This window comes from Rhineura floridana, chromosome 2 (genome assembly GCF_030035675.1).
Source record: "Rhineura floridana isolate rRhiFlo1 chromosome 2, rRhiFlo1.hap2, whole genome shotgun sequence".
NCBI lineage: Eukaryota > Metazoa > Chordata > Lepidosauria > Squamata > Rhineuridae > Rhineura > Rhineura floridana.
In genome coordinates, this window is record NC_084481.1 from 78,965,909 (window position 1) to 78,991,146 (window position 25,238).

General features: G+C 40.8%; 2 protein-coding genes across 10 annotated transcripts in view; both read left to right on the forward strand.

Annotated features, from left to right (window-relative positions):
- SLC12A8 (solute carrier family 12 member 8) overlaps positions 1-9,062 on the forward strand; it is a 113,217-nt gene extending 104,155 nt beyond the window's left edge. For all 6 annotated transcript variants that reach the window (XM_061609037.1, XM_061609035.1, XM_061609038.1 and 3 more), the window contains 3 exons: positions 1,063-1,180; positions 4,300-4,360; positions 8,634-9,062. In XM_061609037.1, coding sequence (XP_061465021.1) covers positions 1,063-1,180; positions 4,300-4,360; positions 8,634-8,799 — 345 coding nt within the window. In that variant the 3' untranslated portion in view covers positions 8,800-9,062. The remainder of the gene's footprint in view (positions 1-1,062; positions 1,181-4,299; positions 4,361-8,633) is intronic.
- A 6,954-nt stretch (positions 9,063-16,016) lies between these two features.
- HEG1 (heart development protein with EGF like domains 1) overlaps positions 16,017-25,238 on the forward strand; it is an 87,496-nt gene continuing 78,274 nt past the window's right edge. For all 4 annotated transcript variants that reach the window (XM_061609042.1, XM_061609041.1, XM_061609043.1 and 1 more), the window contains exon 1: positions 16,017-16,195. In XM_061609042.1, the coding sequence (XP_061465026.1) occupies positions 16,099-16,195 (97 nt within the window). In that variant the 5' untranslated portion in view covers positions 16,017-16,098. The remainder of the gene's footprint in view (positions 16,196-25,238) is intronic.

The following is a 25,238-nucleotide window of genomic DNA, read 5'->3' on the forward strand; positions in this document are numbered from 1 at the left end:
AATATTATTAACAGATCCATAGGCACATTTCAAACATCACAGAAAATGCTGCATATATACAATGCAGCAGAATTTCTGTGAATATAAAGATTTAACCTGTAAAGGTGGGGAGTGTTGGGTTGGAAACCTAAGGGGGAAACAAGAAATGGCAAAATGCAAGGCAGTCTGGAGTGAGGTCAGGACATTTGGTGATGCTTCAAATCAGGGAGCTACTGTGACCTACAAAGTTAAATACTAATAGACTAGTCTATTAGAGTATAGCATCACTAGAAGCCTGTTCACAACTGAGTAAGATGAAACCCAATGGAATTAAGGTTTCAAAGTTGTTGTTTCTCAGTATCGATACAAACTTAGGTTTACCTTGTTAACCATGACTTAGATTACTTTAAAATTCATTGCGAAGAGGTATATCGGCAGCTATTAGCCTTGATTGTTAACTGGAACTTCCAGGTTCAGAGGCAGTATGCATCTGAATACCAGTTGCTGGGGAGCAAAAGACAAGGGAAGTCATTCCCTACTTCTGGGCTTTAAGAAGCATCTGGCATGTCAGTACAGGAAATAGGATGCTGGACTACTTGGTGCCTTGGGCTGATCTAGCAGGGCTGTTGTGTTCTTATAACTATCATCCCTGTTACCCAAACTAAAAGGACTAGATTTGAGACTTGTGGCTGCCTTTCCCATTTGGGTCACCATATTCTCTTTGAAAATTCACATTAATACTAGTAACATACCCACACTGGCATTTTTGAGAATGTGGGCCATGTGATTTACTTCAGACTAAACGCTCAGTATGTTTCTTCAGCTCATGTTTTCCATGCCACTTGTTTGAGGAGAGGTTTTTTTCCATACCTGCTATGTACCAAAATGGGTCTTGTGATTAGGTCCTGAAAAGTTGTCAAAGTAGGGTGAGACTTGGAAGAATCATTCTAAGCAATCTTCTGTTCTTCTGAATGTCATGTAATGTTTGATTTTTCAATAAAAATAATATAAACATTCTGGGGGGAAATGGCAGTATTAGCTGATGTACCACAGTATAATCCTAATTTTTATGTTTTTTAATAGGCAATAGGGTCACTTGCCATTATGTTTGTTATTCAGTGGCTCTACACCCTTGTTAACTTGGGATTAGCAATTATTCTATATTTCTACATTGGCCAAGTGAGTCCAGGACTACCACCTGGTAAGTATTTTTATTCTGTAGTATTAGATCAGCTTCAGTTTTCATCAAGTTTAGCTTGGATGAAAATGGCTCGTTTCCTAGTTAACTTTAATCCTTTTTAGTTTACTTGTTTACATTTATAGCTTAGTTTATCCAATGTTTTTCAGGGTGGGCAACAATGAAAAGAGCATATAAAATTCAACTATAACAGAAGAAAAACTTGGGCAGACTAAAATACAGTTACACCCATCCCTCTGTTGGCATAACCCAAATCTTCCCAAGCCAGCTCAAAGAGATAGGGCTGGAACTAAACTTTCCTTTCTGCGTGGGGAAGAAGTCTTCTGCTCACAGAAGGGCTGTCTTACACTTCACCGCATTGCTCAAGGAAAGTGATAGTAATACAAGGATGTTCTTCTGCTTGCATAACCTCTTGCATGAGTGGAAACATGACAACAGCTACAGAATCTTAGAGCAGTGTGTGAAACCTTGTGCAAGCATTCCACAAGCATTTGTGGAACAGTACTAGGAGCAACTTGCTTTCTGATACATCTCCATGGAATAAACTAGGTGGACTAGTTGCCATAAAGGAAAGTTGTTTTAGGATGGAATAAGAATGGTAAAATATAAATGGATCTTATCCACTCACAGTCTCCCATCCACCCATCTGTTTAGTATTCGAATAAAAATCCTCTTGAGGAAAATGCAGTGAAGACTGGACTCTCAATAAGAATCTCATTCAATATCAGAACTTCCAACTACAAAGCCCCTTTGATTTAGGAATTAAAACAAGTTAAATATTCAGAAAATGTAATCTGAGGAAATACTCTTCAAACTAAAAGAGTATTAAGAGTCTGTGCAGGTCAGGTGATTAGTTTTTTTAATTTGATTTAGAATGTAATACTTAATGGCACTAAAAGACCAAGTACCATAATCTATGCTAGTGGTTCCCAAGCTTTAATTCAATTTTGGGAAACCAAGATTTCAGTAACTGTGTCTCAAAAATCAAATTCTTTTTTGTTTATTAAATTTATATCCCGCCCTTCCTCTCAAAGGAGCCCAGGGCAGCAAACACACAAGCGATAAAACACAGACACACACCCTGGGCTCCTACTGGGAGGAAGGGTGGGATGTTATTGTTATTATTGTTATTGTTATTATATACACATTTCTAATGCAAGTGCAGGCTGGCAATATCTCTATTTAAAAGGCTTGTTGAAAGAGGGAGGTCTTCAGTAGGCACCAAAAAAAGACCACAAAGATAGTCTCAATATGTAATGTGAGGAAATTGAAAAAGGCCTGATTCCTATATTGAGAGGAATGGATCTCCCAATCACTGCAGAGTGCAGTGATCGATTAGGTATATAAAGGGTGAGATGAGTTTTTAGGTGTCCTGGTCCCAAGCTGTATAGGGCTTTTTACACTGGAACAAGCACCTTGAACTTGGTGTGGTAGCTAAGTGGCAACCAGCGAAATTCTTAGATAGAATTGCAGGCCTACATGTGGTTCTCTTTAAGGATAGTTCTGTTCCTACTGCATGGAACCACTGAGGCAGCAGTTTGAAGGGGCATACTTGTCCAAGGGGGTAGTTCTTAGCCTTTCCTCTCAAGCCATTGTTCCACCAAATGTTGACCCCACAGAGCTGTGTTTACTCCTTTTGAGTAAAGATATGAGTACCTGTATATTTTCCTTTGTGGGTAATTGCAATTTGTGGGAGATTTTGTGGTAGAAAAATGTCAAGATAACCCTCTACCCCCACAACAGCCCCCTTCAAATTGCAGTCTCAGTGGCTGCATTTTGTAAAAATAAAACCATCTGTAAAAAAGAATCATAGAACTACATGCAATAATATAAGGAGAGCCCTGCTGGATCAGACCAACATTCCATCTGGTCTAACATCCCATTTTCCACAGTGGCCAATCAGATGAGAGCAGAGTTAAAAGTGTAGTGCAGTCCAAACAAACCAGAGTCAAGGGCAGAAAATCAGTTCAGATCCAAAATGTGATCCAGAGGCAAGGTCTACCAACAGTCCAAGGACAATAAAAGAGAGAGACCAGGTGAGATGTAGCTCAGCAAAGAGGAGAGACAAGACTGGGGAACAAGACATCTGTGTTGCTCCCAGCAATTAGAAGGCTCAAGAGGGAGACCTTATATTGTCTAGGCTTCTAGATCACACCCTGCCCACTGCTGCTGGTGGTGAAGGACTATCAGGGATTCCTTACTCACAAGGTTCTGAATCTGGTTCAATAGGTGCATGCAAGGGTCTGCTTTGCCCATGCATTCCTTTTGGGAACATGCTGGTGAAGCAATACCCAGCAGGATTGAACCCTTCGCTCACCAGCTGATGAGTGGAGGGCTTAATCCTGCTGCCTGCAGGACTCTGCTCACCAGTGCATTCCTGTGGGGAACGTGCTGGCAAAGCACGTTCATGTTTGAACCCTGGACCATCAGCTGATGTCACTGAGTGACATCAGTTGATGGACACGTGGGTATGATTTGGGGAAAATGGCCTTGCAGACCAACTTGGACCCCCTGGCAAGCCAAGATTGGCCCCCAGGCCAGAGATTCCCCATGCCTGATGTAAAGTGTAGCTTGTCTATCCCAAAAGTGTTGACTATACTTTCATTTTCTATTCATGCTGGCTTGGGAACAGTACTTGACAGCAGAGAGCATATTTTAGAATATTTTAATATTTTAAATAATTTTATCAAATTATTTGGGAACAGCTCATCTCTAAAGTTTTATATGTAGGTGTGATTATTAAAAATATGATAGGAATTTCTTTCTGTTCACCTTTTTAATTTAAAATAAATTTTAAGCCTTTTTGAAGCTTTTCTTAAATTTTTATGTATTTTATTACATAAGAGTAAAAGTCATGAAATGTCACCAAGTAATTATATGCAATATCTACAGCCTGCATTAATCGCTTCAGTGACCATTACAAAGCCTCAGTATGAAGAGAAATGTGAAAAATACATTCCCACCATTATTAAACCTTTAAACTTGGGGTCAACTTGGATTATTAAGGATCAGTGTAGGGAGATATATATATTAAAAGTTTTAGATGAATTTTTAGATGATGTGTCAAGTAATTCAGAGCAGCTTTTCAACAGTATGTCTTATTTTGTCTGTTCTTTCTGCAGGTGCAGCTGCCAACTTCAGCTTTTTCAAATGGATGAAACGACTTTTATTTAATGCCTGCAGGTTGGTGTTAGTAACTAGCACAAGATACATTCCATATCCTTAATTAATTTGAGATTAATAGTTCAGTCCTATGCGTGCGTAAAAAATTGAGTTCAGCCGCACTTAATCCCAGATAAGCATTTATAGGATTGCAGCCTAAATTATTTGACCTAAGGTATATTACAAAATGCCACAAGACATATTTATCACAAGCAGTTCAGCATAGCTAATACTGTAATGTGAAGGTCGAGTCTTTATCTCCTCCCCACTTATAATTAATCTTGGCTCTCCTATAACCCATCTGCTAAATCTAAATTTATCAACTATAATCTGGCTCTAATATGGATTTTGAGGGAGCAATAATTTTGCAAGGCTTCCTAAGGTAGGATGACTATGCCACCTCCCATTTTTACATTGCAGAGATAAATAGCATACCACCTTATATCTCACCTATTTTTCAGACAAAGTATCCATTTTGTATCCTCCAGAGCCACTGAGATATTTCCAAAAATTGAATTAACAGACATGCACTTGAACTGCATCGAGGTACATTGTATGATGCATTCTTGAAATGTCAGCAAATAGCACAATTGCTTTATTAATTCTGATGCTCTAGTTGAATGAAGAGCAACTCCACTGTGTCCACAGGGAAGCAAGGGATGAGGAAAAGGAGGAAGCCCTTTTCAAATAATAGAGAAATGTTCTGGCTGGTTGTCTAAGTCTCTACAATAATCCAGATTGCTCAACAACTACACTTTCTTGGATTTAAAGCTGTATGAACTTTAATTCTTTTATATATATGACCATTTTTCCAGTGCTAATAGTTATAATATTAGTTGCTTTAGAAGTTCACTACCATTAAGTTGGAAGCACTAATAGTACCTCTTAGAGCAGAGCTATACGTCACATGTCATTCTGTGATCATTATACAGACTGCTTTTGTTTTACAAAATGCAGCCAACAAGGCTCCAGTTTTGGAGGAGCTTGTTAACCAGAGGTGTAGTCATCCAGGGATCACAGACCTGTTACCGTTCTTGGGAGCAGTGTTCCAGCCAGGTCCTGATGTATAAGCCAATGAGCATGAAAAGGGAGCGTGTTAGCCACTGAGAAGAGTGCTTGTCCTTTCTTGCTGTTTGGAGCCAATCATAGTGGAAGGAGGTGAGTGAGCCACTGAAAACTTCTCAGGAGCTAACACACAGACCTCCATTTTCATGCTGATTGGCTCCTAGGGATGTCTGTTGTAGTGAAGTGTGGACTCTTATTTATTTATTTATTGTATTTGTATACCGCCCCATAGCCGAATCTCTCTGGGCGGCTTACAGTAACTAAAAACATTAAAAACAAATATACAAATTTAAAACACATCTTTTAAAAACAATTTAAAACACAATTTAAAAATTTTAAAACAATTAAAAAAAAACACATGCTAAAATGCCTGGACTCTTATGATGACAGGGAGAACAAAGGAGACCAGGGAAAGTGAAAAAGGGGCCATGGCTGCGACAGGTTGTGGCATGACTATTGTGAAGGGACCCTGCACTTCTGAATTTGACACTACACTACTGTTAACCCTTTCCCTCCATGCTGTTTTCTTGCAAAAAATCAACCCACCCAAGCCACTCCTACCTCTGCAAGGGGAAGGTTGTGGATAAAGTTACACAAAGTCTGTTGTTTGAGTTAGCCTCTATAGCAGCGGTAGCCAATGTCATTCCCTCACCAGATATTGTTGGACTACATCTCCCATCAGCCCCAACTAGCACGGCTAGTGGTCAGGGATGATGTAGCACAAGAACATCCGAGGATGCCACATTGGTTCCCATGCTCTGTAGGTCCTTTTTTCTCTATGATAATTTCTACCCTGTGCTTTCCCAGACTCTGCTGGGAAAGAGTCCCATTCTATTGTATTTGCTGTTGCTGGTTTATGTGTTGCCAGCACCAACTGTGTAGTTACTAGATAACTTATAGAACCAAGAAGCCAAGTCTCCCACCTATTGCCACCTGTACTTGTGCACCTGTACTGGTAAATGTAATATTTATTGCATTTTTAATGCATACATGAATAAGTAAAAGCAAATTAACTGTGGAAAAACTTCAGTTAGTTAAAAACACACACACACCAACAACCCCAGGTTTAGGATGCTAGAAATATGCTCTTACATCCTCTCACCCTGAGACCCTCAATTTCAGCTTTCTTCAGTTTTGTCTTACAACTGCTCAAAACCCAAAACATAATGTAGAACTAAACGGAATCAGTCTTTTGACTACAACATCCTTTTCCAGACTACAATACTGGAAAAGACACATGAATGACGCTATGCTGATCCATATGATGAGCCAAACTGCCCAAGGGCCCCTATGTATATTTCCTTCAGAATAGTCATCAACTCAAATTTCATTTTGACTATTTATGTACATCTTCTAAGATGGGTTGGGCAGACCCCAGTTCATGCTACAAACTCCGTTTTTAGTGTTGCTGCTACAGTTCATTTACTAACATTAGAGCCGAGCTAGCACAACTAAAGGCAAATATAGTACCTATTGCCTGATTGCCAAATTGGAAATGACCATAGAGAACAGATAAAGGTATGTAAGGGAAGATTGCCAGTAAGCATACGGTGTTTTATCTTGCCATCCAACAGGAACAGTGCTTCCTGGAATATGGGCCAGGGCATTATAGATGATTGAGACATATTTTACCTGATGAAAATATTTTGGTTTCTGTTTTCCATATCTCTTATCTTTCCTCTTTATATGATTGCTATTTATCATTTAATTCTCACTACTTCACATAAGTTCATCTGCCACTAGCTACTTTTATTAGGTACAAAGGAGGACTGCACTCAGCTCTATTAGTTTTATTATAGAAGAGGGCATTTCAGCAGATGCATCATTTTACACCCTTTCTAACCAGCTGCACCTACCAATTCCCACATTTCCACAATTGTTAGAAGTTACAAGAACCCTGGGCTCCTTTGCATTTGATCACCCTAACTATCCCATGCTTCTCTAAATATCTGGAACAACATTCCTGTATAGGGATCTTTTTTCAGCTGATCAGTTTGTAATGCAACAAATAAAGGTTTCTCATTTGTTGCTAAGTATCTTTATATACCTTATATATTTCCTTTATATATTTCCTCAAGAAAGAGCTTCTGTTTGGGGACAAAGCACCCCATTTGTAACATGTTGTTGCTATGAAATTGAAGTTCTTACCCAGTTAGAACAATAAAGCAATTTGAAAAACTATCTAGAAAGTGGTTGTATGAGTATCATGAGATACTGCCTAAGACCATAATTGCTGGTCTTAATTTAGTTTTCCCCCTTCAACTTTCCCTTTCAACTTAGCTTTCCCCCTTCATGCCTTTACCATGTTGTGACCCCAACACCAGTGTTGAGCTTGTAAAGGGGTCTTCCATGGGATTAGAAGTAAACTGTGCAGAAAGTGCTTGTCAGTTTTGATCCTAGCAGGTAGTTTTCAGACTTCACTTTGAGAATGGCTTTTTGTGAGTTCAAGATATAACCACTCTGTGGCCACAGTTGATGGTGTGGAAACATCCACAAAATGTGCTTCTTGCAGTGTGAACTACTTGGAGAATGTCTTACAGGTAAAAAGGCCATTTTAGGAGCTAAGTTTGCTCAGCTCCTCTATATAGCAAACTGCCTAGTTGCAAAGATGCCTTTTTTGCATTCGTTTGGCCATTCAGAAGGCCTTAATGACTGATTACAAGTTTGAACACTACGCCACATTCACTTTAAATTCACATTCTGAACATAGAGGTATTATTTAAAAAACTGTACTGAATAAGTGTTTAGTGGCCTTTACCATTCTTTTGAAAAATAGTAGAAGTGCATGATAAACTTTCTGAGCTTTCTCCCTCTTTGAGTTGTTGCCTGTTAACTGAAAAACATCTAGAAGGCATCATTTCAAATGAATTGATCTTCGGAGGTAAGGTATAATTTTAATGGGAACAAATATTAGAGCAGTCTTATATGACTGGAGCATTTGAACTAATTGGGAAATAACTGAGAAGAAGCAAGTGTATGTATTAATGAGAAAACCTTTACTGGCCATTTTTTAAAAACTTACATAAAGAAAGTCTGTGATGAATTTTGGCTAAACCCTTGAGTCATACGGAAAAGTTTGCATTCTTTCTTCAAGTGCCTTGTCTTTCTGCATAGCCAAGTGGATTCCTTTTCTTTCTTTTTATTTTTGTTTATGCAGTTCAGAGTGCAGCTGCAGATGCATTGGGAAACAATGGGGTATCTGAAGGTTCTGCATTCCTTTGTTTTTCAGGGGAAGGCCATCCCCAGAGGAGCGATTTGTTGTGACACCGTCCTTTGCAACAGTTGGCATGGAGACCACTCAGCTCACTGAAGAGAATACAGATTTTGCCTCCCGGGACCGCTACCACCATTCCTCTGTTATCACCAGAGAAGAGTTTGTTAATCGGCTCCAATGAGAAAGCAACATGCCATTCACTCTGCTAGCCAATTAAAAACACTGACCACAGACATACGGCTTGATTAAAAGGCTTGCCCTTTTAGAACAATTTTAATGAATACTGAAACTTCCAGTCAAAGGGGGTGCGGGCGTCATAGCTTCCAAACTCTGTTCTGTTTTATTCAAAACGGAATTTTACAGCTTTTTCCAGAACTTTGGGGAATTTATGTGCAATAGCTGCACTATTGATGTTGTTTAAAATATTTAATAATTTTATTAAATTGTCTGGTTCTGTTGCAGATTGTTCATATGACAACCCTAATTCTTTTATATCCCTATCTTAACATATAATTCATAAAACCATTGATACAGCATATGGGACAAATGAACGGGGAGCAGGGAAGTAACAGCAGTATTTAGTATTAGAAGTAGACACAGTAGATGAGCTATTAGACAGTTGAGATTTGGTTTGTTGAACTCTTCAGCTTTGTTGAACTCTTTATCTGTCCAGAACAATATGTTAAATTTATATAGAACATTTCCTTATTCATGTAGTATGAAACAGACAGTCCACACCAGACATGTTCCAAAATGAGTATTGTGTGTTGTGTTCAGGCACAGCAAATTAATTCATCCTCCAGACTCTCCACTTCTTTCTCTTTGCTTGATCTTAGAGAAACCCTACTGCAGGCCTGCTTTAGGAACTCGGCTAGGCTTCTGCATAAAAACTCCATTGATAAACTTACGTTTCCAATCCCTATGTGGAGTCTGGATTCAATAAACAAGGTTTCAAGAGACCACTCAGTTCAGAGAGCTCAATATATGTGTCCATGAATATATGCAAAGCCCTCGCCAAGTAGTCATACAGGCAACAAGGAATTGCATGCAGACAATGAGCGAGTTGGTGGAAGTGCTGTGTCTTTCGTCTGCAGCATGCAAAGAAACCAAATGGGCTTTCAGAAGCCCTTCCACACTGCATGGAAATGCAATCGGCTTCTGTAGAAGGGACAGAGCTCTTTGTCTTTATAGGTAGTAACTTTTGCAGGCTTATTTCCAAGGCCAAATTAGACCCCCTTTACAAATTTCTTTACCTGGACAAGTGCTCCTCCAGTGTATTATATACCACATTAATGATGTCTCTGGTCTGTTGCCGAGGAATCATTTAGGCAGAAGTCTGCAGGGGCTCGGACTGGAGTGCAAGCAGCTGCGGAGGCAGCAGCACCCATGCAGGTAAAGGTACTTGGAAGGGGGCAATAGAGGGACAATGCTGCCAGACCAGAATTCTCTGCTTAAGAGAGACACCTTTCAAAAACAAAATCTTTTTGTCCTATGGTGGGAGTTCTTAAAGTTAGTGAATTTGGATGTATTCTTTGTGAAAACTAAAAAGGGTAAGCTGCTTACTAAATACTACTTGCAGGTTTTTCTTTCATCCTTGTTTACATACAGTTTGACAGGGTCAACGGTTAAGGCTGCTGTCCTTACCATGTCAACTCAGAAGTCAGTCCTATTTAATTCAATAAAGCTCACTCCCAGGTAAGTGGGGTTAGGACTACAGCCCAAGATTTTTAATGCTAAGAGGTCCTACTTAATCTCGAAGTGACATTTCTGGAGCTTTAGAGAAAGTCTTCATATGTCACAGCCTTTTCCCTCTTTCATCTTGCTCTTTTATTGCTCTCTGTGTGTATATGCGTATGTGTGTGTACATGCATACACACACATACACCATACACACATTCCCATTTCTGCTATGAACTTTGGTATTCAACTTTGCAGGTTGTTGGATCAGGTAGTATAAACAGCCTATGGCTAAACCAAGCCATTAACACTTCTTTGCAGGGAAGTATTGGTATCTTTTTCAACAAAGTGTCCCCCCAATATTTTGGTTGCATTCCAAGTTCTTCTGAAAGGAGAGGTTCTGTGAATGCAGACCAGTATAGAATTTCAGCTGGAGAGTACTGTGGTTCTGTGGACTTCCAGTATCGTAAAATAGAGCTATCCATTATGTTCTGTGAAGTTGGCCCTTTTCAAGAGAATCATAGGAAACTAGGAAGCGGCCTGGTACCAAGTTAGATCATTGTTCCATCTAGTTCAGTATTATCTAAACTGATTGGCAGCAACTCCCCAGGATTTCAGGAAGAAGCTTTTCCCAGCCCTACTTGGAGATTCCAGGGATTGGACCTGGGGCCTTTTGCATGAACAGCAGACACTTTGCTTCATACCACTTCTCTAAAGTGAGCAAGTCCCCTCACTTTTCCACTCACTTTATTTGCATTCCCACTTTCCTTCTAATGGAAGAAAACCCAGCCTTGCCAATTAAATAAAAAAGATGCTACAGGAACTTTTTTGATTTCCTCCAAAGAATTGAGCTGCTTTGTTAGCAACCTGGCCTACCTCACAAGATTGTTGTGAGGATAAAATTGGAGCTCATTGGACAAATGAACAAAGAATATTTTCAGTAATTAATACTACAATGGAATAAGATGTCAAATGTTTAAAAATATTATAATTGTTGACAGCTGTTTGCATTCCTCTTCTTTAAATCTGCTTCATTTGTCCCTCTTATTCTTTTCTTTCAAGGATAGATACACATATTTCTCTGAAATCATTGTTCTCATTGGCTATGTGTTTATCACACTAAAGTTCTTGATGTTCCTGTGCCAAGAACCTCAAAAATACCTGTCTACTTATCTCTTGTACATGCAGTTCAATTGACTGATTGTCTGCCAGTTCATCTTTATGTTTCCTTTCTTGCAATGATTATCTGGATCATTATACAGTTTGTCCTCTTGCAATGAGTTCACATTCTTGTTGCAGGACCTCCTGAGTGATTCTAGGTGATAATCAGGATTGCAAAGATAAAAAAGTGATATGGTAGGCAGGAAGAAAAAAGAGTTGGGGTGACTTTTGCAATATGATTTCAGTGTTGAGAATTCACATATTAAACTAGGATATCTAACTTAAATAAAAGAAACGTCATGGTGCTATGATGTCTGGCACGATGACTGCCCAGAATAAAAAATGGTGATACCCTATAATTGTTTTCCAATAGTTGTAGTATTATTGTGTATCTAGGGTTTTTTGTTGTTATGTGCCTTCAAGTCGATTACTTCTTATGCCAACCCTATGAATTGGTGACCTCCAATAGCATCTGTCATGAACCACCCTGTTCAGATCTTGTAAGTTCAGGTCTGTGCGGTCCTTTATGGAATCAATCCATCTCTTGTTTGGCCTTCCTCTGTTTCTACTTCCTTCTGTTTTTCCCTGCATTATTGTCTTTTCTAATGAATCATGTCTTCTCATTATGTGTCCAAAGTATGATAACCTCAGTTTCATCATTTTAGCTTCTAGTGATAGTTCTGGTTTAATTTGTTCTAACACCCAATTATTTGTCTTTCTCGCTGTCCATGGTATGCGCAAAGCTCTCCTCCAACACCACATTTCAAATGAGTTGATGTTTCTCTTATCCACTTTTTCACTGTCCAACTTTCACTTCCACACATAGAGATTGGGAATACCATGGTCTGAATGATTCTGACCTTAGTGTTCAGTGATACATCTTTGCTTTTGAGTACTTTTTCTAGTTCTCTCATAGTTGCCCTCCCCAGTCCTAGCCTTCTTCTGATTTCTTGGTTATTGTCTTTGTTTCGGTTAATGACTGTGCCAAGGTATTAATAATCCTTGACAAGTTCAATGTCCTCATTGTCAACTTTAAAGTTACATAAATCTTCTATTGTCATTACTTTAGTCTTCTTGACGTTCAGCTGTAGTCCTGCTTTTGTGCTTTCCTCTTTAACTTTCATCAGCATTCGTTTCAAATCATTACTGGTTTCTGCTATTAGTATGGTATCGTCAGCATATCCTAAATTATTGATGTTTCTCCCTCCAATTTTCACACCTCCATCTTGGTCCAATCCCGCTTTTCGTATGATATGTTCTGCATAATGAATAAACAAATAGGGTGATAAAATACACCGCTGTCTCACACCCTTCCCTATTGGGAACCAATTGGTTTCTCCATATTCTGTCCTTACAGTAGCCTCTTGTCCAGATTATAGGCTGCACATCAGGACAATCAGATGCTGTGGCACCTCCATTGCTTTTAAAGCATTCCATAGTTTTTCATGATCCACACAATCAAAGGCTTTGCTGTAATCTATAAAGCCCAGGGTGATTTCCTTCTGAAATTCCTTGGTCCGTTACATTATACAACGTATGTTTGCAATATGATCTCTGGTGCCTCTTCCCTTTCTGAATCCAGCTTGGACGTCTGGCATTTCTCACTACATATATGGTAAGAGCCTTTGCTGTAGAATCTTGAGCATTAATTTCCTTGCTTGGGATATTAAGGCAATAAGGCAATAATTACAGCATTCCCTGGGATCCCCTTTCTTTGGAATTGGGATGTATATTGAATGTTTCCAGTCTGTGGGCCATTGTTTAGTTTTCCATATTTGTTGACAAATTTTTGTCAATATTTGGACAGATTCAGTCTCAATAGCTTGTAACAACTCTGTTCCTGGTGATTTGTTTCTTCCAAGTATTTTAAGAGCAGCTTTTACCTCACATTCTAAAATTTCTGGTTCTTCATCATACGGTTCCTCCATGGATGAATCTGTCATCCTGTCATCTCTTTTATAGAGTTCATCTCGGTCAGTCAGTGTGTTCCCCTGTTGATTACTCAACATCCCTACTCTTGGTTTAAATTTCCCTTTCATTTTTCTAATCTTTTGGAATAGGGCTCTTGTTCTTCCCTTTTTGTTGTCCTCTTCTATTTCTTTACAATAACTATTGTAATAGTTCTCTTTGTCCCTACGTACTAGTCACTGTATTGTTGCATTTAGGGTCCTAACCGTGTTTCTATCCTTTTGCTTTTGCTTTCCTCTCTCTTAACCATTTGGAGAGTTTCTTCAGTCATCCATTGAGGTCTTTCTCTCTTTTTAACTAGAGCTATTGTCATTTTGCATTCTTCCCTGATAATATCTCTGACTTAAATCCATATGTATCTAGGGTAGCACAGAGGTTAATAATATGACCCTGATTCAGTTCCACCATATTAGTTAGGGTAAGGATGTGGGAGAAATTCAATTCCATTCACATTAAAAGGGAAATCTGCCTAATTTGCACTTCCTGAAACCATCTATCTTCCAAATTTTGCAATGAAGTTCTTCAACCAAATATTGTGAACAAAATGCATATACTTTGGGATATACTAGGGGAAAGTGTGCATAACATGCAAAAATGCATTTTATTAGGGGAATTCCTTGCAAGAATGTATTAGAAATATGCACTAAAATGCTGAAAATTTTTCATGATAACTTTTTAAAAAAAAAAATCTTACAAAGTGATGTGGAAAAGTGGAGGACTGGATTTGCCAATCCCTAAATTAGGGGGCCTTAGGTAATTGGTGTTCTTTCAGCTTCACTTTGCTATCTGCAATACAGGGATTTTAATACCAGCCCACATTGTTGTAAAGATTGCATACTAAGATAATGACTGTGAAGCACTATAAGCACTATACAAATGCCAAAAATTATTGTATTCTTTTGAGCTCTACAAGGTGAAGTAGTTCTGGAATAGTAGTAATCCTATAAAGATACCGCATCTATCTTATATTGGTTGCCAACACTGTAAAGTTAAATGCAAAAGCTAAAGCTCCCTTCAAGTGAGTTTGCATTTTTGCCATGCATCTTGCTTAATAACATGACCAAACACTATAGAAAAACTTAAGCAAAGTAAATGTGTGTGGATTCTCTTAATATGTGTTAGGTATGGAGGCAGTAGTGATAGTGTATTTGGAATGGCATCTCACTCCATTGGGCATATGCCACACGTATAGCTAAGAGGAACAAAAGATGTATACCCCTATTCCATCCCTCCTTTTTCTTGTCCAAAGCTGGCAAGAGTACAGCTCTCTCTCCTCTCCCTCCAAGACTAGTCATAATGTTGCAAATGCAAGACAGAAAACAGAACGGAACAATTTTGAAATAAAGTCTGGATTTAAGAAAGCACACAATAAATAATTACCATGAGAAGTCAGTGTAAACTTGATGAACAGCAGATCAATAGTTTGAAGCTTTTGTTTAAAAAATGCTTGTTGTCAGATCACATTTGTGTAGTGCCTGTAATGTACACTGTAATGTGTTTTTAGTTTTAAAGATTCTGGATGCAATCCTAGACAGCCATGGCACCTGTCAGGGGCTGGGGCCAGGGCCAGGGGTGGTTTTCTCTTGTTCAGCCAGAACAGCTTTGAAAGTTTTTACTACAGCCAGTCACTTGGTGAAAGGACATTTTTCCATAGCAATGTAGGATTGTGCCGTCTGTGTCTTTACACACATGTTTTGCCTTCATTGTTTGTGAGTATGTGAAGGATCAAGGAAAGACCCACAGGGCAACATTGTGCCCCACATTTGCCTGGGCTGACTGTGATGGCTTCTTTTAAGCAGTAAATGTCCTATCCTGACTCCTGAGTTTTCACCATTGCCTGTCAAACTCAAAATTTCCTGTTTTCAGGCTTTAAAAAAATAAGCGTTCAGGGTCTTGGACATTTTGTACTACACATCAACTTTCTAGGTGATGTGGAGATTCCCTAACAATTTTGATAACCGGCAACACTCTTCTCTTCCCCCCACCCCTAAAACAGTTGAGCCTCTAGATTCCCTCTGTCCTTTTGATTCTCTCCAGCTAGGACCATGGCTGTCGAGGCGAGCACCATCAGAGCAGGCTGCCGGGGGGGGGGGGGTTGTTGGGGGCGGAGGACGGATGAAGGGAGGGGAAGCAGCATTGTACGGTGATGTCAGCCTCTAGGAGGAGCCTTGCCCTTGTGTGCTTTTACTTTCAAGCTCCGCGCGATTCGCATGCGGCTGTTAGCCACTTTACTGGGCTGCTTGCTTCTCCCTCCACCTTCAGTTCCCCTGTGTCGACCATGAAATCTCTTTATCCAGTATCAGCTTCGCAATGGACCGGGGGAACTTTTAAAACAGAGATGGCCCTTTCCCTTTGATCGCGCTCCCTTTCCCTTCCTGCCCACTGAGCATGGTGCTTACAGTAATTATTATTATTAATTATTATTATTAATATTATTAATCACCACCGGGCATGTGAAGCCCCAAGCATCATGCCAGCAACGTGCACTTTTCTGATCCATCAATTCAGCCTCCTCCTGCTCGTGGGGCTGCATCTCTTTGTGGGATCTTTTCCCCTCGGCTCCTCTTCGTCGTCCTCTTCCACCACCACCGATCGCTCCCAGTTCACTACCGCGACGGGGCCGCAGGGATCTTCTATACCTACTCAGGAGGGATCCTCCTTCGCTGCGGCTTCCATGCTGTTTCCCAGGGAAAACGAGAGCCGGGAGACTTCAGCTGTATCTGTCGGTGCTGGGGATCCGGGAACAGCAGGACACACCAGCAGCAACCCGGGTGAGTGAGAGGATGAGACCGGGGAAAGAGAGAAGCTGTGCGTGTGTGCGTTCGCACACCACAGCAGCAGCTGCTACTCGGGGGGGGGGGAGAAGCTTAGCTTCCTCCCTCCCCCTTTCCGGGACATTTCATCCCGTCTTAGACTTGGGGATTCCTGCAGACGGATTAGATGGCCGTAAGGAAGGCAGCCCTGCTGCCTGCCCGTAGATCTCTCGTCGTCTCTCAGCCTCGCCGCCAATTTTTCCTAAGTCCTGGTGATCATTCCCCACCACTAATATCGCCCGGTCCCCGCGAGGATCGCGTGCCAAGCAAACCCACTTATTTATTACAGCACCTACGGGCCGATTTTGGAAACCACAACAATGAAGAGCACTTTCTTACTCTTCACCCATCTCTTAGGACGAAGGCCTTTATGGTGAAAAAGGAGTCTGGCTTTATGGGATTTTCAGTGTGTTGGGGGGTGGCTGGCCCAAGGGGAGAAAGATTTCTTAGTGCCACTAATAGACAAGTGCTAACAGAATCCTTTTGCAGCTGCTCTTTCCCTGTCTGGATCAGGCTAGTGGGATCATGGAGCTGGCAGAAGGGGGTTGACCAATTTGGTTAGGAGGAGGCGTGCAGGGCCCGCCACTGCATGGAACAACGTGATAGGTTGTCCTATCAAAACTTGATTGAGTTTAATGTGCAGATCTAACAAGACTTTTTAGTGAGGATCAGGGCCTTCATGCTTACTTCATATCTAAAGAGCAAAACTTATTATTATTATTATTATTATTATTATTATTATTATTATTATTTGATGGTGATGCTGCTGCTAATCTGTATTATGCCTAAAGTTAACATTTCTGTTCTAGTAAGTCAAGATAAAGATCAGGCTTCCCATTAATCTTAAGTGTTACAAGTCATGGGGTTAAAAAATAGAAATAAAATATTTGGGCTTGGTAGGTATGGAGATAGTTGACTGTTTTCTTAAGCACAATGTACAGAAGCCTTCCACCAAAATACGTCTCTGGAGATCTGAATAATTAAATTTAACCCACAAATCTGCTTGCTTGGCTGACGTGCAATCTGGAAGTAATTCTAAGCAGGCATGACTAGGATTGAACTGTAAATGTACCTTATCTTACTGAACTAGGGTTGCCCCCACCCCACGCCCTCAGTATGATCAATGTTGCCACAGCAGACTGAATTGAGGCTTGTGCAGGGAGCAGAATGAAAGTAATTTTGTTATGTATTTTACTTCTACATTGTACCGAATCACTTATCAACTGTTTGAACACCCGCATTCATTATTTTTTTGTAATTTTGTAGTATTAAAATAACTAAAATGTTTTCAGGAAAGGGGTCTTCAAAGCAAAAGGATGATCATGATGGTAATAATAACATATTTCATTGTTGATTATGATGATAAGTGGCACAAAGCAACTGATGAGGAATTTAAAGAATACAAAATAAAGTAGAAATGCAAATGAATGTTAGCTTGCTTTCTGGCTGCTTCTGTGACATCTCTATTATGCTGAAGAATGGCAGGGCAGGAGGAAGAAAAATAAAATGAGTGTCAAGACACATACCCTTTTACAGTAAAATGCTACACATGCTTACTCAGTAATCAGCCCCATTGAGTTCAGTGGGGCTTACTCCCAGGTATGTTTCAACCTCTGGATTCGTGTTTCCATCTTATATTCATTTACCTGAATATAAGCCCCATTGAACTCAGTGCAGTTTCTGAGCAGACATGTATAGGATTGCACTGTCGTATAAACTGGACTCTTCTGAGAAGTATGCATTGAAAGAGTGGCATGAAATAAATTCTTTCTACCTTTCTTTAATTTCCCAAGATTGTGCCTATCAAAGAATGATTACCATGTATTTAAAGGATAAGCAATCTGTTTTGAGTTACATATAATTCAGTGTCTGAATTACAACAGGGTCTTCCCCTTTGCTACTGTTTTTGAAAGATTATGATTTGGTTAGAAGTGGAGGGAGCTGGGATGAGGCCCATAGATTTCATAAGGGGAGCACCTCTTCTCCCCTCATTTGAGCACTAATACAGTTTTCATCACATGAATGTGGGCAGAATCAGACTTTAAAAGAAACTTAAAGCATGCAGGACAGGCTTCAAGGAGGGATTCTGGAATCCAGAGAGAGATACAGTAGCGATGCTTGGAGAAGGAATGGAAGGAGCCGTCATCTGGCTCGAGTACTGTATGTGGATACCGTGAAATTGTAGGGCTTCTCAAGAAACTCTGCCACTGTATAGACATACATTTCATCTGAAAAGGGCTAGAAAGTTTAGGCTGCAATCTGAAACACAATTAATAAGGAGTGAGCACCATGGAACAAGATGGGGCTCCTTTCTGAGTTAAATCCACATAGGATTGGGATGCATAACTTAGGGTTTCCCCAGCAGGAATGCCTCATCATCTTCTAAGGTGATGCAAAAGATCTGGCATTGGGATGTGTGAAGAGTGGTGTAAATTTAGGAGATGCTGCAATTTCCTTTCTATAGCACTGCAGATATCTCTGCCAGTATAATGGATGGCATCATAAAGATGCAAGGCAGAAGCTGTGATTTGAATCTGGGTAGGAAGATGTGTGGCATTAAGTTTACTTTCCAAGGTTTGGAAATTGAGAGTAGAGGGCCCAAGGGAGGAACAACCTTTGGAGGAGAGGGATGGGTCAGGTTACTGCATACCCACAATGTCAACTCCAGATGTAGTTCAGAACCTTGTGCTGAAGCAGAGGCTGTCTGAGCCTAAATGCATGGCAGATGATGCACGCAATGCACAAATCCTCAAAACAAGTTAGTTTTAACTAAGATTCACATGGCTGAATTTCTCCATGTAGCAGAGGCTGGAATCAGTCCACACAGACACACACCCAGCGATCCGTTCTGCCAGAGGTGACTGACCATCTTTTGAGCAGGTGCATGGGCGTCTGTCCATGCAGTCCTGGCTTCCCATTTGGGTACTCAAGGCTTGGTCTGACACAGGGTCCGCAAGCCTGTTTTCATGTACAGGTGGCCCTTGCTGACCTGGGCAAAGGCTTGTGGAGGATGCTGCTTCTGCTGAGGGATTGGCTATCAGCAGAGATACGCTCCAGTGTTGTAATATCGCACTGAGATAATTAATGCTTGACTATTATTATTGAATTCACTCTTGCAAGAGGCCCTCAAGATAGGTCTAGGGTCAGGCCAAAATACATTTGGCTTTTCAAGTATTTAAAGCATTATTAGACTGTAACAAAGAGAGGAAGCAATGTCCATATTTCTTGATATTTATACCACAATCCCAGGGATAGACCAAACAGTTACATTTATTTATTTATTTATGAGTTAAATTTATATCCCGCCCTTCCTCCCAAAGGAACCCAGGGTGGCAAACACGTCTGTGATAAAACGATACCATTAAAAATAAAATAAAAACTCATTTGAAATATTTAAAAATAACTTAGCAGAATAAAACATTACAACAAATTTTAAAAACAGATGTAACCAAATCATGTGTCTGAATTTCAAAAAACCACACACAATTAAATAAATAAATATGCATAGTGTCCACAATCACATCAGAAAAATTAAAGGTAGCCATGTTGGCGCATTAAAAAAAACCCAAAATCCATTTTATGGCAATACCTATTGCTCCATTTACTATCTAGCCTGATGAAGAGTTTTGGAGCTCGAAACCTTGCACGCTTTTTGTGATATGTTGCTTGGCCTAATAAAGATGCCCTAATATGGATTTTGGAATCAGAACAAAGTTACTTAGGTTTAAGCCCCTTTGGATCAATAGGGTTAACTGGAACTATGTAAGTGCTGGATTGTGTTCTGCAATTATAAAAGACAGAAGTCATTTAAATATGTGGTTGTGGTTATGAGGCAGGGAAGAAGTACCTGCTCCTAAATGAAATGTGTAGTTATTGACTCCTGCAGAGCTGAGGGGAAGATGTGGAGGAGCTTCCACTCTTGCCTCTGTTATCAGATGATACCATGATGGGAAAAAAAGTGGGCTGCCACCAGTGCAAGTCCACTTGTCTCTGTGGAATATGTGACCATGGTCAAATTATTGTCAGTCTTTTGATTCATCTGTTGACTGGCATCCCACCCTTGGAAGGTTGCTGTTAGGGATACTTGATAGTCTGGAAAGTAAGGCCTGATGACTTTACCAAAGCCCCACATTGTGAAAACAGTGATACTTAAATGAAATGAGACGTTCCCAGAATCCTCTAATTCTACAATGGGGCAATTCTATAATATAACATTTTGTGTGGGTGCTTGTTTTATGGTTCATAAAGGAGAGGTCAATCAAGGCCTTTTTGCCAGACACAAGTATAGGTGCAACTGTGTTTCCCAGAAAGCATAGTAAAGTGTGGCTTACTGTATGCAGGCCAAGCCACAAGGCGGTGGCTTACTAGAAGCAGCAGGATGAGCATTGCTCATTATTTTGAGACAGGATGCTGGACTAGATGGGTTTGCCCACGTTGTTGCAGTTCTTCAATTCTCAACTAGAAACAATGTAAGAAAGAAAGTTACATTTACATTAGAAGGAAGGAACAATTGTCTAGAGTAGATAAAGAGCTGGGCAGGGATTTAGAAGAACTTGATTCAGTCTCAGACCACCCTTTGTGACTGGAGGAAACTCAGTGGATTGATTCTGCATCTCAGTTCCTATTTGGTTATGATGGATGATTAAGAATTTCCTATCTTGCATGGGGTATTGTGAGGACAGTCAGTGACAATAGTTAAAGGAATGTGACTACCTCGAGATGGTTATGTAAAGCAAACATTTGTATGGGACCCTCTGCCTTTTTCTGTGTCTTGAAATTCAAAAATTAATAAGTGAATGTAGTAGGTTTATTTGTTTCTAACATTTATATCTTATCTATTCACTAAGCAGGACATTTGGAGGCACCATAAGGGCATTTTGGAAAGTCACAACATTTTCAACATGCAGGATGGGCAGCCATTTTGCTGTTACTTCCTGAAATGCCCTCAGATCCTATCATATGTTGAGATTTATACACTGCATTTCCCATAAGACTTTATATAAGGTATCGTGGGCATTATATTACTAGAAGCAGAAAGTTCTCGTGCAAATAGACGTATGAAAAAAGTTAAGCTCTTCCATTCAGTGGGAGAAAGCAGGATAGGCTTGTACTCTAGCTCTGACTCGGTCACCTTATGGGCAGGCAGAGCCGCCCCTAGGCACCGGGAAGCGGGGAAGAGGGGCAGTTGTCCCAGGCCCCATGCTTTGAGGGGAGCACGCTTGGCGATCTGCATATAAAAGCAGTCCTCCTCACGGCCACAGTAGCAAGCTGAGGGGAGCGTAAAAAGGAGCCAGGAGGAAGAAGTGCAGCAGCGGTCTCCTGACAGCTGCAGTAGCGAGCCGGGAAGGAGAAAACCTCGCAGCAAGAAACGCTAAGCGAGTCTACAACAAAGGCTGCAAAAAAGGGAGCCACAGCCGAAAAATACAAAGCCGCCGCCACCACCAACAAAGGCTGCAAAAAAGGGAGCTGCAGGCACAAGCTCCTAGCAGGCAAAATACAAAGCCTCCCCCGCTGACTGGAGGAAAGGATATATATATAGAGAGAGAAAGAATGTGGGGGGGGCAACTATGCTTTTGCCCCGGGCCCCACACATGCTAAGGGAGGGCCTGTGGGCAGGGAACCTTTTTTAGCCCAAGAGCTGCATTTCTTCATGGGCAATCAGTGGTAGCTGGGGCCAGAGGTAAAAGTGGGCAGAACAACCGATGTGTGTCTTACCTTTGTAAGGCTATAGTGGGCCCATGCAAAATTCAAAGATTTCTGACTTTTGACAGAGGTTTCTGACACTGACACACATTTCTCCATCCAGGCAAGAAGAGGCATTATCACAGTTCAAGGACACAGGCTTTTCAGACAAAGGCACTTGAGGAGGGCATGGAGTAGGACTGCTGAGAGGTGTGGCTTATGGAGAGTTCCAAGGGGCAGAAAGAGAGGCTTGGTGGGCTGCATTCAGCCCAGCCCCCCTGGCCTGAGTTTCACCACCCCTGCCCTACAGCTGCTCAATGACTTGAACCTTAGCTTATTCCAGGTACCAGTCTGTTTGCACAACAACACTGGCTTTTTTGGCTTATGAATTCCAGATTAAAGTTTTTCCCTGTTGAACTCAAGCACTGAATAGATTGCTAATCCTTTGAATGTTCCCACAGCTTCCAGTGGAACGGGTCAATCATAACTTCTGGCACCAAGTTACTTTCTTAGAAACTTTGTGAAAATACCTTGGCTTTCTCACCTGCTTCCCTCCCTTTGGGCCGGCAGGGAAGAATGACTGATCAGGGAACAAGAGCTCAGAACAAGACTAAAGAGCCAGAGGCAGGTACTACAGAGAACAGATACTCCAGTGGATGGCGAGCCCTTTAAAGCTAGTCATAGATATGCAGAAGACTCTCTATGATAGAGTGAGTTGTGTGGGATATATATATTTATATGCAGGCACATGTTTTAGTGCTCCAGTACTATGCCACTGTGTCCTGCTATTTCACCCAAGGCATGGCTAGCTAGCCTGTGCTTTCTTGGACCACTCAGAACATTCTTATCCACCCTTCAAGCTGAAATCATAATTAGAATCCATGGACAAGGAGAAAAACTTTCCCACCCAAAAGGGAAATAAGAGGCCGTGTTGCTGAGGCAGGCAGCCCAAGTAATAATATAATCTTAGAAGAATGCAGCTCCCTTGAGTAAAGGAAGTTCTAAAAACTTCAGCATGCGGAGCTATTAAAATAGCTGTTGCTTGTTTGGCTGTAACTTTGTCTTCAGACCCAGGCTTCTGAAATGCAGGATGAGGGAGCTCAAAGTGAAATATTGGGAGCAAGAGGCTTTTTGTAAATGGCATGCAAGACCCTTTAGAGGAGATTGTTCAGCACAGGTGGTGTAGTTATCTTTACTGTCCCTACATCTGCTCTCATTGGAATTGATCTTAACATGTGTTCCTAAAGGCCCCAGCAACATCCAGCTGGAGCCAAGCAAACCCTTTTTGTGGGCCATTGGCTATGGAGTCTCAGCGGGGCAAGAAGGGCAGCAAAGCAGGCAGCCAATGCAAGCAAGAGTGGCGTGGAGGAGACAAAATGAGGCAGGGATCCGAGAAGGCACAAAGGAGGGTGAACCTCACCCAGAGCAGATTCAAGAATGAAAATGGCAACAATCACAAAGATGACAGATTATTCAAAAACAATAGATTATTCAAAACACTAGTATATAGTAGGAAGACTCAGTATGATCTCACAAAGCAAACCTGAGGATTCTGTGTCCTGCAAGTTGATGAACACAAGGAGATAAGAAGGGCTTAAATGGTGTTCAGGGGCAGAAAGGGAGAGACTTAGATGGGGTGGTGGGTGGGGAGGTAACAAGAAATTATTCCCAAAGTGGGAGACCAGACACACAAAAACAGAGGAAAGGTTAGAAACAAAACAAAAAGGACCAAACAGGTTTGCACTAAAGAGGCTAAGAAGGCAGAGGATACTCAGAGGTGGCAGACAACTCTTCTGATCCTGTAATATTCTTGCTGCTGCAGATTACTACTTGCCATCTGTTACCAGTTGCTACCCAGACTGGGCCAGCAACACCCCCGAAAGATCTTTCAGAGTCGTGGTATATATCTTTTTGCCTGAGTGTTTCCCGACTGTGGAGTGCCAAATTGGATTGCTTATTATTTTTAGGATTTTATAGTCTGGGAATTTAATTTAATTTATGTATTTGATAGTTTTATTTGCTGGTTGTTTATATTACCTGAATATATGTATTGAGTTTATGTTTTAGAGCTCTTGACTCTTTGGTGTTTTTGGAGTTTTTTGACTTCTTATTGAAAACCACTTTGAGATATTTTTTCTGTAAGTGGTCTATAGATTGACTGCATAATTAAACAAATATGACATAGGCCATCTTAAGATATATTGGTGTATTATTTCAAGTAGATTGAAGTGTGCTCTTGGTAGAGAGAAACCTCTTTAGGTGGCCACTGTGAGCAGGGACCAAAGGTGGAGGGGAAATCCATATTGAGTTTCAGGTATGCAATGCCACCAGCCATGTAGTCATCACAGATCCAAGTATAACCTTGTTTTGTCAGCTCTCAAAATAGACAGCCTAGCCTGAGGCATAGGGATGCATGTAGCCGTTTCGGGTGTGATGGTATACAGTACATCATGGGGGGGGAACTATGGTCCTCCAGATGTTGTTGGACTCCTGCTCCCATCTTTCCTGATCATCCTCCATGCTGGCTTGGGCTGATGAGAGTTAGAGTACATCTGGACGGCCACAGGGACTCCCCTTACTGGTGTGAGTTCTTAACCCACAATGTTTGAATTGGGTCGAAATTTTGAAAAGGAGTGGCTGAAGTGATGGGACCAAGTGATGAATTTAGTTTTTAGAGTTCCAGAAGAGCTGAACAAATTTCTGAGAGTAAACTGTAAAAAAGTGATTTCAAAAGACAGCAGAGAAGTCAAGACCTTGGCAAATGGGCAATTTGAGGCTCACCGTTCATCATGAAGTCTTTGCTATTGTATTTTATCAATTTTAATTGAGGGCACCAGGCATAATTGCATCTGTGTCTAGGAAGTTTTAGTGATTGTCACCTGCAAAGACATTCTGCCCTTGATGTAGGTTGTGAAAGGCCATATGGAAATCTAACCCTGAACAGATCCAGGCACTTAAACAGACATGGTTACTTGATTCCAGCTTGAGTTACAGGGCTAGATGCTAAACATTTCAGTCCTCTTTGGGATGTTATCAACTCATTCATCCAGCGTGGGGTGTGATATACTGCTAGACAAGTGGATAACATAACAAATACTCTTTCAACCACTAGTTCTTAAAGCAGAAACATGATCACTGCTTGGAATAATGATGAAGAAAAATGGACGAGTCTAAAGACAGAGGTGAATGAAGTTGGTCAGAGGCCTTTCTTTTTAACAACATGTTTTCTGTAGTGACACAAAAGAGTTGAAAGGGATACTTCATGCCTATTGACTTGTATTTGGCTTATTTAGATACAAGATGGTGAATTCTGACTTTG